Below are 17,342 nucleotides of genomic sequence, written 5' to 3'. Positions count from 1 at the left end.
CTGCTACCAGATTGAAAGTGCCACACAGCTCTGGTGCAGGGTGCTAAACTCAACACTGACTGCATGCGTCTCCAAGCATTTTGAAGTCCTGCCTTTAAGGCTGCTGGTTTTGCGCAGTTATGCTGTCCTGTTCCTCTCTCCCTAGCTCAGCCCCTGCAGCTGGCCTACGGGCCAGCCTCTCCCCCCTTTGTAATCTTGGAATCATAGAATATCTCGAGTTGGAAGGGACCCATAAGGATCATCAAGCCCAACTCCCTGGTCCTTGCAGGATGACCTAAAACTAAACCACATGGCTGACATCCAGACACTCCTTGAACTGATGGGCTTGGTGCCATGATGACTTCTCTGGGGAGCCTGTTCCAGTGACCGACCATCCTCTCAGTGAAGAACCTTTTCCAAATGTCTGGTCTGAACTTCCCCTACTTCAGCTTCATTCTATTTGCTCCTTTCATTCCATTCTACTTCCTGTTGCTGGTCACCAGAGGTGACCACCTCCCCCTCTGCTGCCCCCCTCTGTGAGGAAGTTGTAGACTGCAATAAGGTCACCCCTCATTTCTTTTTCCAATTTTCTAACATCATCTTGCTGTTCAAGCCCCTGCTGCTGTAGCTCCCTCCCATACTCACCTTCATGCCCAGGCTCAGCAATGTTTGAACTATGATGGTTCCTGTCAGAGCCTTATGTCTTGCCTGGGGCAGTAGCCCTGGATAGGACCATGGTAACACCACCTGGGCTGTGAACCCGAACTCTGCACCAGCCTCCTCTGTCCTGGTTTCTTTGCCTTCACCTACTGTGACTCAGAAATTACAGGGGAACACAAAGGGCCCCCCCTTATGAGGCCCTTCTCAGCAAAGAGGGTGCCCAGAAATAAGCGCACGTGGTTTTACGGTTTTCCTTCCCCACAGGATCCCTGTGTCCCTGTAGTTGAGCACAAAAAACGGCCAGGTCCAGCCAGGAGCGGCCGGGGCCTTCAGCCGCGGCCTGCTCTTCCCCCCCCCCGCCCCGCCCCGGGCCGGGGCCGCAGCCCTGGCGAGCCGCGGGCCGCTGGAGGTGGCCGCGGGCGGCCGTTAGCCGGGTAGGGCGTGGCTGGGAGGCGGGGCCATGGCAGCAGCCGTTCGCGTCGGGGGCGGGGAGTAAGGAGGGGCGGCGGGGCCGGGGGATATACAGCGAGCCGCCTCCGGGCTGGGGGTGAGGCCGCCGCCTGGCCCGGGGGCACGGCCGGGGTGTGCGGTGAGGGGGCGCGAGGTGCCGGGGGCGGAAGGGGAGCCACGGCTCTGTCAGGGGAAGCCGGAGGGGCGGCAGCGGGGCCGGGGCGGCGGTAGGGAGGCCCGGGGGCCTCGGGGAGCTGTGGCGGGGTGTGGGGGTGCCCGGGGTTGGCGGGTGTCCTGCTTTGATCTCCCCGTCCTCCTCCCGGGCTGCGGCGCCCCGCTGCTGGGCCCGCCTGCCCCCCCGCCCCTGCCGGGCGGGCGCGCCGCCTGCCTCCCTCGGGTTTCGTCCCGGCGGCGGCAGCCGAAAGCGCTTCCTGCCGGTGCGGGGGCTGCCGGGTCTCGGGGGCAGCCCCTTGTGCTGCCCCCCGGGGGCGCCGCAGGCTGGCCGGCCCCGCGGCGTGTGCTGCGTGGGGCTGCCGAGCCGCGGGGGAAGGCGTGCTCCGGAGCGGATGAGCGCCATAAAAAGTACCACCCAAGCAGTAAAAGACAGCTTTACCGTCTATATCGCCGGCAGCAGTACTTCCTGCTCGCTTTTGACTCCCCCCGTCCCTTGTCTGCGGGTGCCAGGTCCTCAGCCGCCGGGCTGGGCAGCGCTCAGACCGCTTGCTCGCCTGGAGCAGAGCTGCTGCAGGGAGCTGCAGCAAAGCCCAGCTCCCGCAAACCCTCCGTGGTGACCTCTGAATGTCAGCGGGCCGGGGTGGGGGCTGTTACCCCCGCTCCTCGGGGAGCGGGGCTGGATTAGGGGAGAAACGGGAGCAAATGTGATTTTCTGTCACCGCAGCAACGCAAGCGTTTTGTGCCTCGGAGAAATGTTTTTGAGTGGCTCGTCAGCCTTAGCGATTTGCGTGAAGGTTCTTGGAAGTAGTTAGTTGCGCTAATACCGGGTTTTGTAACGCTGCTGACTTCGAGAGGCATTGGGATAGAGAGCTGACAACCTTTAGTGACCGAACAAACAAAAAACCGGTCCTGTAACTGAGCGTGAGAGAACTTGAAGAATCTTCATAAAAATGTCACTAAGATTTTTTTGTTTGTTTGTTTTTAACCTCGGGCAAAATGGGGTGTGTAATAATGTGGAACAAAGCTGAGAGGACCAATACTTTAACAATAAATGGCAGAAAATTCAAAGGTACAGGACTGAAGTTAAGAATTAAAATACTTAAAAAAAAATGCCTGGATTATTTTAGAAACAAAATTAATTTTACAGGTAGGGAGTCTTAACTGCCATGTTATTTTGTGTTGCTGCAAGCAAACCACCAATACGTGAGGTTTTATTATTAATATTTGTGTGTGGTTTTTTTCTGTATTGTTTCCTAGGTTATTTTTGGCCTTTTGCGTGGATGGCTTCAGAGAATGCTCCAAGCATAGGGTAAGAATCTAAGGCTTTTTGGCGTACTTATGTGCTTCCATTATATAAAAACCAAACTAGGTCAGTTATTCAGGAATGGTGAAACTGGAAGTACGTTAAGGTCTTTAGTATAAAGAAAGCAGTAAACCTGTGCACCTGAATGCCTTAGAACATGTGATGTTCATAGAAATACAGAAAATTTGGCACAAAAATATGTGAGAGTAGCCTCCATGGCCTTTTTAGGTATATGAAATGACAATTAAATTAATTATGTTATTTTTCAGTGCCTCATGCTTTTCAGTGATTTCAAGACAATTCTTAGCGACAAAAGTGGAAATTCCCCTTTTCTCTAATGTATTTGTTTCTGTTCCTCAAATGGTCGTAGATGGCCTTAAACTATCATTTTTATATATTTAGGTGTATTCATTTTCAGTTATCATTTAAAATCCTAGTTGATATTTTATACAGATTTAACACTTTATATTAGCACAGGACTGTTCTCACAAAGCTGTGCTTTTGTTGAATTTTGTCAGTTTGATACTTTGATGGACATCTTGCTCTTTCAGTGCTTGTTCATCAGTCAGGAATGCAATCTCTCTCATTCTCAGCAAAGCGTTTGAAGTTATAATCCCTATAATCCTTGTAAAGCAATTTCATCTGTGGTCTATTTTGAGACTGTTCTGGTTATGCGAGTAATACATTTCAGTTTTCTAGTCTATGTTCATTTAATGAATTATTTAGTTAGCTAATTTTGATATTTAACATATTATGTTTAATTTAAATTTGCACAGCATTCTTCATATAGTCTTAATAAATAGTATAACTTCTCAGTTACACTACTATTTATAGAAAGTCACACAAAGGTTATCTACTCATTTGATTATGTTGTTGCACTTAGTGGATGGTTGTATGAGTAATGCTGCTTTGAGAATATTAGGCTTGAAGAGACTGGTGTCTTTTGACTGTCTCTCCTTGCCATCTGTTGTCTGTTTCCAAGTTTAGAGCTTCTCCTTCTGCAAGAACGGTACCCTTTTTGCTTGCAAAGTGACTGCCTCAGAATTGTCCCTCTAAAAGAAAAGGAAGATATGAGAGTCAAACTGAACAAGCATTAGGCTGTGAGAAACGTTTATCAATGGTTGTTAAATCTGTGATTTTTATAACAGATCAGCTATCAAGCAACCTCAAAGAAACAACATGTTTCATAAAAATTAAATTTTAATAAAAACATGACTATTACTATATTTTATTTTTAAAAAAATCACAAACAACAAAACCAAAACCCAATCCCTTGCCTTTTTCCCAGAAGTCTACTTTTTTTTACCGTTAGAGCTGTGTAAGAGTACATGATGTAAAAGGAATGATAAACCCAACAAGATGGATGTAGTCTGGTGTTATAGAAGATTCCTGAAGCTCAGTTTTAGCACATTCAACTCTGTTGGGTATCTCCTGTTTAACTGATAGGTGTTACAGCTATTTTTCCCCCCTCTCCCCAGCAGAAAACTGGAGAAAGTATCTTTTATCTTGCTTATCCAGACTTGCTTCAGACCTTAGTCTTTAATAACAACTTATTGGAATCTCTAACCAGGTAAATAGGGAGATGTCTAAAAACATAAGTTTCTGCTAAAAGCCTTGGGCTTGTGATGGCTGGATGGTGATAGTGTGGCCTAATGGATAAATAGAGTGATTTTGTTTGTTCTGGTTTTAAGAAAGAAATCTTATGCTCTTCTGTTGTTTGGTTTTGGTTTGTTGTTTTTTTTATCAAATACAGATGAGAGTGGCTTTATGATAAGATTTTGCCTTGACATGCCCAAGAGAACTAAGTAACATCACAGATAGTACTGTTCAGATTAACGCCACAAAAATCAGTCTCAACAGTTCTATTGTACCAGTTATTGCTGTGTGAAGTTCCACCATTTACATGCTTTCCGCGTTAAACTTGACTTTACTTCTAATAATATTTTGGGGACTTAATATAATTATTGTAAATACATTTGCAGGAATGAAGTGGAAGTCAGCTGAATTCTCTTGTGCACTACTGAGACGAAATGACATTCACATCTGTGGTGAATGGAAGTCATGTCAGCGTCTAACATGGGAGGGAAAGATATGAATGGACAATGTGGCGTGACTCGTTCAGATTGCAAATCTTCTGCCTACTTATGGCAGTACTGGCTATTGTGGTCCTGGTCCATAATTTTTTTCAGTTAGAGGTAAGTGGAACTTGGTTTTTTTTTCTCCAAGAGGGCTTGAGCAACATTATTCTCCTTTGAGGGTAAGGTTAGAATTGTGACTGACAGTGCTTAGCTACAACTTGGATTCACAGAAAATTCAGACTGGAAGGGATGTCTGGAGGTATTTAATCCAACACCCTCCTCAGAGGGCTAACTTCAAGGTTAGCTTGGATTCCGCAGGGTATTGTTGAGTTGAGTTTTGACAGCCTTCAAGGGCAATCAGGTTTCACAACCTGCCTGGGCAGCCTGTTGCAGTGCTTCACCCCACTCATAGGGAAGAATGTTTCTCTTATGTGCAGGTGGAAGTTGCCTCTTGTCCTCTTAGTGTGTACTTCTGACTCCAGTTCCTCTGTAACTCCCCTTTAGGTAGTGAAAGAATGCAGTTAGATCCCCTCTCAGTCTTCTCCAGACTTAATAAAAAAAAAAAGTCTGATTCCCTTAGTGTCTCTCTTCAGTCATGTATTCCAGTCCCCTAATCATCTCAGGGGTTCTTAGCTGGTGTCTCCAGAAACCAGACATGCTGTTCTGGACAGGGCTTCACCAAGGTGAAGTCGAGGGGAATTATCACTTTGCTCAGTCAGCTGGTTATGGTCTTGTTAATTCATTGTCACAACGCTTTGCTGTTGACACAAAGCCGGTTCACTGTCTGCCAGAATCCCTAGGTCTTTTTCTGCAGAGCTGTTAGCTAGCTAGTTCTTCTCCAGCCTGTACTGATGCAGCTTTTCTTTGCCTTTTGCTTTTTCCCTCTGCTATGTCTGACTTGCATGTTTCTTCATTTTACTTACCACTTCAGTGCAGAGGTGCTTTCAAACTGGGTTGGTCAGTAACCCCAGACTAAAGTCAAGACAGATAAAATCACCAAGGATCCATTCTAGGGAGCCTTGGAGGCTGCCGTGCCCATGGGCTGCCTGCCTGGCCAGGCTATCCAGTGAGGCATTTGGTGGGGAGGATAATAATGCTTAGCCTAATACCTTGTTAAATCCTAGCTATCTTTTATGCATGCTAGCTGATTGGCAGAATCAGCAAATGGAAAACCAGAACTGCTTTATGCTTTTAAGCTGTGTGTATCCTGCTTGCAGAGTGTTTTTTTCCTTCTGGCTAGTGATGCTCAAATGGAACGATTCAAAAGAGGGGCTGTAAAATCCCCTCTCGCTCCCAAAAAGATATAGTTGAATTGGAAGAGGTTCCAATAAGGGCAAGGAAGATGTTTAAGAGGTCTGAAATCACAAGTGGCATAGGATCAATAACTAAAGAATGAATGTTTTTTACCTATTCCAGTACTAGTGGAGACATTAAATAAAAACTGCAGATGCCGCATTCAAAGGAAGCAGGGGTGGTTTTTTATGGATTGCGGCAAAGCTGCAGAAGTCCTTGCGGTAAGACTGTGTAGCTGCTAAAAGCTTATATTCAAAATGTCTGGATGAATTAATAGAAGAAAATTCCATTAGGGGATAATAAATCTTAAAGATGTCAACCTTAGTGTTCAATAAGGCCCTAACCCATAAAGTGCTAGAAACTGGATTAAGTCTTCAGGAGGTAGTATTACAACATGTTTGGCCCGTATTCTTTTCCCATATAGCTGCTGTTGGAAACTACTGGAAGTCAAAATACTGTGTTTGATGGACCTTTGTTGTGTAACGTAGAAGGTAGCTCTTCTTTTGTCTCTTTCTGTGGGTTGTTTTTTGGCCTAGGATGTTGCATGAAGAACAGTTTTGATATTTTGAATCTTAGGAATCTTAGACTATTTTCTTTCTTTCTTTTTTTTTTTTAAATTAAATTTCTTAGAGAAAAGGGCTCTGGCAGAGCTTCAAGAGTGAAATTAAAAATGCAGTATGGGTGTTCACACTGTGCTTTGTCATATCACTGTTCATGAGGAGTATCTGTGTGGCTTTGACCCTTACTTATCTGATATTTCAAACTTAGTTAAGTATTGTGTTGCTGGTAAATCTTTACATTGTAACATGCAACTCCTTTTGTTGTCTTGACTTTTCTGAATGGACCTGCTCTGCTATTGGTTTCTGGCTTTGGCACAGCTTTCCAGGCAGTCTAGGTATCTATGCTGATTTTTTTCAGTCAGAGACCAAAACCAGAAAAAGTCTTAGAAAGCTTTCACAGAATATCTGTAAGCAAATCTGTTCAGGCTCTGGAAGGAGGGCTTATTGTTGGTTACTGTTGAAAACGTGTTTGTAAATGCATCAGACATGCTTCTCATCCCCAAATCATCCAATCCATCCGGCTAAAGCTAAAGAGCTAAGGCAATTATCAGCTGACCCCACCTAGCCTCCCTGCGTTTTCTCTTTCAGATTTTATATTTTTTTCATGTTGGAATCTTCCCTCTTGAATTCTTAAGCTGCTAATGATACCCTCTCAACAGTCTTGCCCATGTCAGTATTTTACTTTTCTTACTTTGTGTTAAAACAAACAAACAAAGCCCCAAGCTGTCCACAAAACATTTGATAGCCTGCTTATTGGTTAATTTGCTTTTTAGCATGGAGCAGCTCCTCCCTTGAGGTCCCCAGTGGACCACTGCGTTATAGTTCCAGAAGACAGAAACACAGCCAGAAAAAATATTCAATAATTTTCCATGAGGTATCAGGTTGTTGCCAATAAACAACATCATACCTTTATGATACAGGAGAGTTTGTATATTTGTAGCAGTCGTCTTCAGATTGAGAGAACCATTTCAGGATCAGTTGAGAGCATTCTTTTATTTAAAAGTGCTTGGAAAAGAGTGTATGGGAGAGGGGAAGTTTCTTGCAAGGATGAAGGAATGGTGTGTGGAATCAAACAGCTGAAACTGAACAAAAGAACTATGCAACAATAAATAAAATCTGCCTCTAAACTGCAGGCGCCTACAAAAGATAACTGCATCATCTTATTCGGATTATTGCTGGAATGTTTGTCTGTTAGGTGGTGGCTTTTGAGGATTGGCTCTGACGTTTAGAGTAACCCAGCACCCACTCAGTGCTGTGAGACAGCAAAGAACATGAATTTATCTGATGCCTGTCTTAGGCAGCAAATAGGGATGAAGTACCTGGAGTGTAAAATTACTGAAAATTAGATGACTGACCTTTCAGTAATTGGTATTTGTTCAGTTTCAAATATTGTCTGCTGCATAAATTAAGACCGTCCATTGGGCAAACTGGAACTTCCCCCCTGCCCCCCATGCCTGTCGCATGGGAATCTCCTGTGATGTTTCATGCTCTAATGTTAGTGGCATATGCACGTTTACAGCTATTGTTCTGAACATACTAGGCCAAGCTAAGCATTAGAGCTGGTGGAAGATATGGGGCTTTGGGGTGGAGTTCCACCTTTTCAGCAGCAATTTAAATACTCAACATTTTTTTATCAGCAACCAACATTATTGCGTTTAATGGAGGATAAGTGTTCATTGCAGGCCTAACTAAGTACCCTGTGACCCTTCTAGAGGATCTTTGAGAGCATGGTTGCCTGGGTGTTGTTGTATGTTAATCTAACTTTTGCTTAGTTGGCATGCTAAAAGCTGAGTAGTTGAATTGAAACTTTCATTAGTTCTCTTGAAAATACTGCTTCATTTTTCCCTTTTTTATGACATCTTTTATGCACCAGAAACATCTTGTGGATTTGTTTGTGCTTAATTGACACGTATTCCATTCTGTCCTGTCTGTTACTTGGCAGACATCCATTAAATTACTTTGTGATCACATTTGGGTTCTGGTTAACTTCAGAATGCAGCAAATAAAAAATAATTATTAAAAAAAAAGCCCAAACAAAAAATACCCCCACCCCTACACCACACCCCCCACCCCCTTCCCCCCACAAACTAAAAAAGAAAAAAACACACACACAAACAAAAACTCCCCTTGGGAATTGCATGCAAAATCAAGACACCTTGAATGGAGTATATATGGAAATAAGGAAAGCAAGACAAGTGTTATTCAATGTGGAGATTGTATTAATAACTAAAAGAATCTTGTGTCATAAGTTAAAGGAAGAGGGCACTTGAGAAATTTTGAGAAATGTTCTTTATCTGCCCTACTTAAAGAAATTTCATTTTATTTTGGCCCACAGTTCTCCAGGGGCTCAGTGTGACTTCTTAACGTACAGGAGCCAGAGGGATTTGGAAATGCCAGTGAAAGAGAGGGTAGGGAATGGAGTGGGGACAGACCAAGCTATTAATCTGCCTCAGGGCAAGCCATATGGATCCACAGGGATAGGGGAGCTTGAGCACTTGTTTGGAGATAAGCCTGGGAAGCACTTAAGTAAAGAAGATGGTTTGGAAAGCTTTTCTATTCCAGACAAGGATCTTCAGTATATTAATTGACTCTGAAGCTTTCCCTGCTTTAACTGGAAAATGGAATCTCTGTGACATTTTCTCCTGTGAATAGCATACATGATGTAGTTTACTTTCACACGTAAGCTTACAATTCTGCAACAATACATGGTCCTGTCTGGGCTTGGGAGAGGCCTGTAAAGATGAACAAAGATGTTGCAGAAAGAATGGTCCTTCAGGATGTTGAACAAGCTCTGGTTTTACCTTCATAGAGATTTATTTTTTTCTCACCTTGAAGACTGAGAAAATATTTGTGGTATAATCTATTCTGCTTGATGGGTCATAACCTGGAGGTGCTGGAGTTTAAGTGACAGTGCTTGTCCAGGACCTCAGCTGCATACAAGTGAAGAGCTTTGGCCTAGTGCTTTGGTAAAAAGTCTGTGTAGGTGTGCTGCTTTAGAGACATCAAACTATGCTCTCTGCCCTGTTTTCTGAATGTTCATTGGCTTGGTGTCCTCTGCATCCATTTCCCCTGGAAGATATAGGTATGCCCTTGGAAAGACTTCAGAAAGGCTAGCTAGGCCATAAACGAGATCATCTACATCTCTGACAAAAAGACTGGTTTAAAAACCCTGCAGAAATTTTAGAAGGTTAAAAACAATGACAGGTCTGTCTTTAAGACCTTCTTAGATAGCTGTCTCTCTTCTTCATTTGAAAGGATTTTTTTTTTTTCAATGTCCTGCCCCCCACCTCATTGAGGTACCAACTATTGAAGAACCAACTGAAAGAAAGAAACTTTCTCTTGAGAACTTAGAGGACACAAGAATTAATCAAACACATGTATTTTCTCTCTCCACCCATCCTTAAGAAAATGCTTAAATATTTTTGCTGACTGAAACATAGTTACCAGCTTGTTGGATGCATCAAAATATATAGCTAAGTTTTAAAAATACTTCCATGCAGTATTTTCTGTGTTATGTTTGTGAATGAGCAAGTGAAAGGAGGTTGTGAAGCTATACAAAAGTAGAAATTTTGCTTAATTCAAGAATACATGTAGGCAAGATTTAAAGTAGAACTGTGCCTGCGATTCATTCTCAGATGTGCCTGAAATTTACTGGATTAATAAAAGTAACATGCAGCGATACGTTTGCATTTTTGCCTGTTGTGATAGAAAATAGAAATAATTATGAGTTGCCTCATATGGCCTTCAGGGAAAATGTGTTAAATCCTGGGTTGAAATGTAAAACAGAAGCAAAAGCTTCTATTGTGATAACAACATTTTGTGTGTCTGTGGGTACCTGGCAATTTACATTTTATAGTTAAATGTGACAATTTACAATTCCATATTTTTATAGTTAAGAGGGGTATCAAAAAGAGAAGATTCTGTGTATCCATCCTACATCCTAGCATGCTCATTATCCTCTTACTCTTAAGCCAGTCAAAAGTAACTTCTTACATAATGGGCTTCAAAAGCCTGTGCATTTCTATCACTTGTTAGGTTTACCTTTCTTCTAAAAAAGTATATTGAATCTCTGTGTTGTTCAAATGACTTTTATTTGAATTTGCCAGTATATTAAATGTAGCAGGGGAAAACTACTTAGTATCTACATGTGCGCTAGGTGATATTTCAATCGACTAAGAAAGGTTTATAGCAATAAATAAGGCTGTAATGTAAGTACTGGGAATTTTAGTAAATTACTGAGCAGTTAATTATGGAGGAAGTAAACTGAAAACACTAGGATATTGTTAAGCACCATGACCTTTTAAAAAATTTCAAATAGCATAGTTCTTATTTTTTAGCATTCTTTCAAATCTAAACTAGCATATTCTCTGATTCCGTGTAAATGGTACATTGTATAATTTTAATCTTTGCTTGAAAAACAATTTGATGTATTTTGCTTCTTTATGAAATACGAGTATGGATAAATTCTACTACATACACCTGATAATTAAGTTCTCATTAACTGCTGATTTTGTGCATATTTGAGGTGTAAGTTTGGATTTGCTGATTAGAAATCTCACAGGTAGCCCTGAAGTCTTAGACTTAATTTTTAAACTCTTGTGTGGATTAGGGGATGCTCTGGTTGTGTTTCATATGGCTCTAGAAGAAGTTGTATATAGATTTAAAAAATAAAAATCTTAAAAATAATAATAATAATAACTTCCTGTTTAGTCCTAGCTTGTCCTAAACTACTTTACTTACCCACCAGTTCATTAATTCATTGTCCCTGAAGCATTCCTTTCTTTTCTTCAATTTCTTTCTATTTGTATGTTACAGGAAAACCCACATTTCACATAATTAGATAAGAAGCAATGTGAGTGTGACCAGATAAATGACCACAGCTGCTACATGCAGCAGACTTCTCTAGCAGGCCTGTGCAGGGGGTACATCAGATTCATCTGCAGTGTAATATCTCATAGAAACCCTATTTCCTTGCATTATATTGGGCAGCTATTAGACCTCATTGTGCTTGAAGACTAAAATGTCACTGCAGTAAGAAAATTAAACATGAGTTACAATTTACTATTTAATCATAGACATTTTGTAATTTTTTTTTCACACTGATGATATTTACAGAGTACACTGGTAGCTAAAACACTGCCACAGAAAGTATTTGGCCTGATTTATATAAAAACCTCTTAGCCGGAGCAGGGGAACCACAGGTTGCCTACCTGCTTCCTTAGAAAGCCCATGGTCAAAGTAATAGATTTGTGTCTTCTAGTAAAGTTGCTTCATTTGGTCAACTTCAAAGCTCTGTAAAGCAAAGCCCAGTTCTTGGGATCGTTTCCTGACAAAGCACCTGTTGTTCATAGCATTTCATTTAATAGCACAGTTTCAGGTAATCTTTTTCCTCCCCAGCACCTGGATCATGACACAGTTTCAGGATCAAATTGGATAACAGAAAACAATGTCCAGCATTCTCTATCACAGACAACCAAAACTACCAGGAAGCCTTACTGTGGTTATAAGCAGCAGCTTTTGTCCAAAAGAGAACAAGCGGAACAGGAATCGTTGCTTGCTGCAATACAGTGGCCAAAACCGTCAGATGGCAAAATTGACTTTATACAGAGCACTGATCCTGCACATAGTGACTTTGTGATTGTGAAACCCAGCGGGTTCTTCAAGGTGGGTGATCAGTTAGAGGTGCTTGTTCGTATGAAGGATTTCCAAGGAAAACCCAAGCACTATGGCGGAGACTACCTACAGGCACGAATTCACTCTCCTCTGCTGAAAGCTGGAGCAACAGGAAGGATTGTAGACTGCCATAATGGCCTTTACAAAGTTTTCTTTACCTTGCTTTGGCCAGGAGAAGTCAAAGTTTCTGTGTCACTTGTCCATCCAAGTGAAGCAATCCAAGTCCTCCTGCGTTTACGAGAAGAAAGGCCAGACAGGGTCTATTTCAAAAGCTCGTTCAAGTCTGGGAGGTATTCGGAGACCACTGAGTGCAATGTTTGCTTGTCTGGAGATCTGCCGGTATGTAACTTCACAGATCTCTACACGGGTGAGCCATGGTTCTGTTACAAGCCTCGAAAACTGTCCTGTGCCAGCCGAATCAGCCATGCCAAGGGTGGATATCAAAAAGGTCTTCTGTCACAAGAGGAAAGCCTCTTTTTCCAAAGGTATGTCTGTCGTTGAATTTATATATACTCGGTCAAGTAATAATTTTTTTGAAGCCAAACTCTAGGTTATCGGTAAAATATGACAGATTGCCTTAGAGGAGGCGTGTATCAGCAGAAGCAGGTGTTTGATGTGAGTTGTTGACTGTTCTTTTCCTCCCCATTCAGCTGTGCAAGAACACAGTAATCTTAAACTAAAGAAACTTGGAGTGTAGTCCTTTCTCTCTGCTTTGAATTCAACCCTGGTGCACCTGCTAAATTTCCCAAGAGCTTGCTGTCTAAATCTGGTGGTGGTTTGGGGGACTGTTTCCTCATTTTTTGTTTCCACAGCTACACTTTCAATATCAATAACAATGCTTTGAGATATATTTTTGGCCAAGTCTGAACTACCTAAAGAAGGTCCAGGTTTTAGGCTTATTTTTTACACAAAATACCAATTGCTCTTATCCTCAGGAAAAGCCATCTTACGTGCAATGTAATGTGTTCCTTGTTGCTCAGTATGACTTTCAAATATTAGGAATAAGTTTAAGCCAGCCATGAAGAAAACACCTTTTAGAACAAACTGCTGATCAAGACCTGTGCAATGGAAAAGATCTCTGCGTGTTATATAAAGTGTCAGACTAAATTAATTTTACAGTCGTCTTTTTCTTCTGCATTCAGTGTTTAAAAAAAAAAAAATCTCTTAGTGCATGGGTAGACATGAGAGAACTGCTTCTACCCTCAGCTGAAATTAGACACAGTTAGCTGCTGCGTAGTGTCAGAATTGTAGTTGTAGGCTGCTGTCTTTCTCTCCAAAAAAAGTGTTGAAGGAAAGTGTTTCAGCAGTATATCCACTTCAGGCTTAAATTGGGAAAGATTTTACAGCAGCTCCACATAGTTGGGTTAGCATGCGCACATGTTTGTAACTGAAGACCAGAGTCAAAAGTAAATATTAATGGAAATGGTTTTTGGCTATTCCTTATCAAGTCTGTAAGTGGGTCTTTTGACTTTCTGTGACTCAGGCAGTTCACCTGTAAAATACAGCTGATATTGATTGGTGATGTTTCCAGATGGGAGTGGGAAATCTTTTTTTTTTTTCTCTTGTTTTGGTTTTTGTTTGTTTTGCTCAGCTCTGAGCAAATTTATTTCTTAAATGGAGAAAAACATTAGACGGGGATTCTCGTTAAAACAGCAACAAAAGACAGAACAAGAGCTTAGTATTAAATCTCTGCATCTGTCACAACTGTACAATAGTGATGCGTGACCAACACAAAATTATCAGAATTCATTGATGTCCACAAACAAATACTTATGAGGTCTCTCGGTGTTCAGGGGGATGAGCTTTGTTTCTGTATTCAGCAAATTGCTGTCCTACTGGAAGACCTTATTGCTGGAGATCTCTGAAGTTGGTTGGACGTTGGCTAGTACCACTGTCTGCCCCAGAGGCAGCACGCACCACCGCTAGCCTCGTCCAGATCTAGGACTGCTGGTGGTGGTGGTGTTGCTGGACTGCCACAAGCTCCGCTATGTACTGCGGAGCAGGCTGTGGGATTGCGGGGGGCTGAAAGCGGTGTTAAGCACCTATCGAGAGCCGGCAGAGCTGGGAGCTGCTGCTGCAGCCTACACTTTCAGTGGTTTGTCTCCTGGCAGTCGTACATGTTCCACAAGCTGGGATCTTCCCATCTTTGTGGTAAATCCCCCAAAGCTTCCTGCGGTACTCTGATAGCTTGATAGCTTTATCTAGGTTTGTGCCAGTAAAAGGGTGCACAAGGTTTGTGTCCTAGTGCTATGAAATTCTGAGTTCTGACTGAGAACAGTGATTGTGGTCTCAAAGAAATTAATACACAATTAATTCAGCTATAGGAAGTAGAGTAAACGTAAAGTAAAAAATTCTTATTGCGAGTCCTATGCGCTTATTTGAAGTGGATTAAGAAAAAAGGAGATAAATATTACCGTCAACTTGTACAGTCTTACTATAATATTATTATAATTATTAATTATTATTATTAATTTTCGTTGAAGTGATGTGAATATCAAAAGGCCGATACTCTCCAGTGGACCCGATTCAGTGATTGTAAAGCCCAAGGCATTTACAGGTAAAGTGAGCTTTATAAGAGTCTTGTTTGTAATTTGTAATTAAATTTATAAAAAAAAGAACAACAGGCATGAGGTAATAATTGATTTGTTTGTTTACATAGGATGGAATAGAAGTTAACTTGAATTTGTATTGAGAAGGTAAAGGCTTTTGGGTGTTACTGTAATATAAGTTTAGTACTAATAACAAAATTGTCTAAAATTACATATATAAATGGGTTTTTAGCAAAAAATAATTTTAAAAAGTTTGTTCTCTTGCCAAAAGTGTGGGGTTTTTTTCTAACATTTACTTAGAGAAGTAATAAGTCATACAGTAACTGCTCACCAAACTCTCAAGTTAACCAGCTGTGCTGTGTTTCTTGATTTCTTTCTTTGTTAAGAATTCTAACAGATTTTGAAAAATTTGCGTTTAAGTATTGCTGTCATTTTTATTACCAGAGGATATCAGAACCTACAGTTTTGGACCAGAACCTAGCTGTTCTGTACCCTGTCTAAAAACAGAACAAAAAGACAGTCTGTACTAAGTTAGACTTAGAGTTTTTATGTCATTCATACCCATGTGTGCACTTTTTGTGCCTCTAAAAAGCCTGCATAAAATGTGATACACAGCAAATTACTTCTTAACTGAAAGCTTTTCAGATGTCTTTTCTATGAGGTTGCAGGGGGCTTCAAAGGTAGAGTTTCTGACCTGAGCAATAAGGTCTTAACGGAAGACAGTCTACAACATTTCATGCTTTTAGTTTTGCTGCTCCCTAAAAAAATAGAGTGCTGCTAATAGGCCCAGTGGCGCCTTCCCCTCTTTCTTTCTCCTGATCCTTTAGATGTCATGGTTTTTTTGGTGCTTTTTTTATCTTACATATTTCCTTGTAGAAATTGCTGGAAAATTGATTATATCGCCATTCTTTCAGGAGTTACAGATGATCAAAGCCTGCCTGCATTTCATGGTGATTAATGCTGGGTCAGAAAGCATTGATAGGAGTAGCACAGTATTCCCCAGGGAAACTCCTTCTGAGACCAAGAGTCTCTGAATAAATAAACTTAATATATTGGTATAATGATCGTGGATGTATGTATTTGTTAGGATTCATGGCACCCCTGAATTCATTGTTCTGCTGTTGGTGTTGCACATGCCTTTCTGTTTCAGGGTAAATGTAGATCAAGTTGATTTTTACAACTGTCTGAAATATAAGCTTTTATTTCTGTTCTTGCTTTGTAACTTCAGACTGGAGCTTTTACTCTTTGCTACAAAATTCAAAAGCCATTGCTTTCTGAACTCTGGAGCAAAACTGGTATGATATTGTACACATATTGAAATGCTGGTGTTAGGTTTAGTGTGAAGAACCAAAAAGTTGTTCTAGTACCATTTTATATATGCATAGTCTAAGAATCAGTTCAAGAGGTTAAAAATGGAAATGTTTTTACATCAAAACTTAAACAAATGAACTGAAGTTGTGAATTAACATTATGAATTAGTCTTTAATTATGTGACCACATGAAGGGTTTTTTCCTTTGCATTGTAGGATTCCTGTTTCATACATATTGGATGAGTCATCATTCTTGCTGGGTTTTTTCTCTCTTTGTTGTCCCTGATGCCTGATTTAAAGACTCATCCAAAGATTAAATTCTCTAATGGCTTCTTCTGTGGTACTCATGATTATAGGCTTTGTGTTACACAAATGTAGTAGTAGTTTGCTTTTTACGGTATCCCTGTGAGATCTAAGGAGGTTTACACCTACTAATGCAAGGCACAGAGAATATAGTATAGAAATAGGGAGGGCAAAAATGCCTATTACGAATGGGTGTTTAAAGATGCTTATGGCCTGATTTTTTTGAGTGTTTAGATTTTGGTTACACTTCTATTATCACAGAATCACAGACTGGTAGGGGTTGGAAGGGACCTCTGGAGATCACCTTGTCCAACCCCCATGCTTGAGCAGGGACACCTAGAGCAGGGGGCACAGGAACGGATCCAGGTGGGTTTTGAATGTCTCCAGGGAAGGAGACTTCACAGCCTCTCTGGGCAGCCTGTGCCACTGCTCTGTCACCCTTTCAGGAAAGAAGTGTTTTCTCAAATTGAGGTGGAACTTCCTGTGTTCGACCTTGTGCCCATTGCCCCTTGTCCTGTCATTGGGCACTAATGAAAAGAGCCTAGTCCCATCCTCCTGACAACCCACCCTTTAGATATTTATAGGTATTGATGAAATTGCCTAACAGTCTTCTCTTCTCCAGGCTAAACAAAGGCAAGTTTCTCAGCCTTTCCTCATAAGGGAGATGCTCCAGTCCCCTGATCATCTTGGTAGCTCTCTGCTGGACTTGCTCAAGGACTTCCACATCCTTCTTAAAGTGGGGGACCCAAAACTTGACACAGTACTCCAAATGTGGTCTCACTAGGGCTGAGTAGAGGGGGACAATAACCTCTCTCAATCTGCTGGCCACCCTCCTTTTAATGCATCCCAGGACACCATTGGCCTTCTTGGCCACAAGAGAACATTGTTGGCTCATGGTCAGCTTGTCCACCAGCACTCCCAGGTCCTTCTCAGCAGAGCAGCTTTCGAGTAGTTCAGCCCCCAGCCTGTCCTGGTGCATGGGGTTGTTCCTCCCCAGGTGCAGGACCTTG

General features: G+C 41.7%; 1 protein-coding gene across 3 annotated transcripts in view; it reads left to right on the top strand.

Annotated features, from left to right (window-relative positions):
• The window catches only part of NXPE3 (neurexophilin and PC-esterase domain family member 3), a 28,133-nt gene that overhangs the window by 2,956 nt on the left and 7,835 nt on the right, over window positions 1–17,342 (top strand). The window contains exons 1-5 of one of the 3 annotated variants that reach the window (XM_075104699.1): window positions 1,129–1,221; window positions 2,521–2,572; window positions 4,549–4,761; window positions 11,895–12,655; window positions 14,654–14,727. In XM_075104699.1, coding sequence (XP_074960800.1) covers window positions 4,669–4,761; window positions 11,895–12,655; window positions 14,654–14,727 — 928 coding nt within the window. In that variant the 5' untranslated portion in view covers window positions 1,129–1,221; window positions 2,521–2,572; window positions 4,549–4,668. Of the gene's footprint in view, window positions 1–1,128; window positions 1,229–2,520; window positions 2,573–4,548; window positions 4,762–11,894; window positions 12,656–14,653; window positions 14,728–17,342 lie in introns of those variants that run through there. The other 2 variants (XM_075104691.1, XM_075104707.1) reach the window with 2 other exon arrangements.

The sequence above is a fragment of the Phalacrocorax aristotelis genome, chromosome 1 (genome assembly GCF_949628215.1).
Source record: "Phalacrocorax aristotelis chromosome 1, bGulAri2.1, whole genome shotgun sequence".
NCBI classification, from domain to species: domain Eukaryota; kingdom Metazoa; phylum Chordata; class Aves; order Suliformes; family Phalacrocoracidae; genus Phalacrocorax; species Phalacrocorax aristotelis.
Note: the sequence above shows the minus strand (reverse complement) of the source record. Positions and strands in the feature narration are given on the sequence as shown.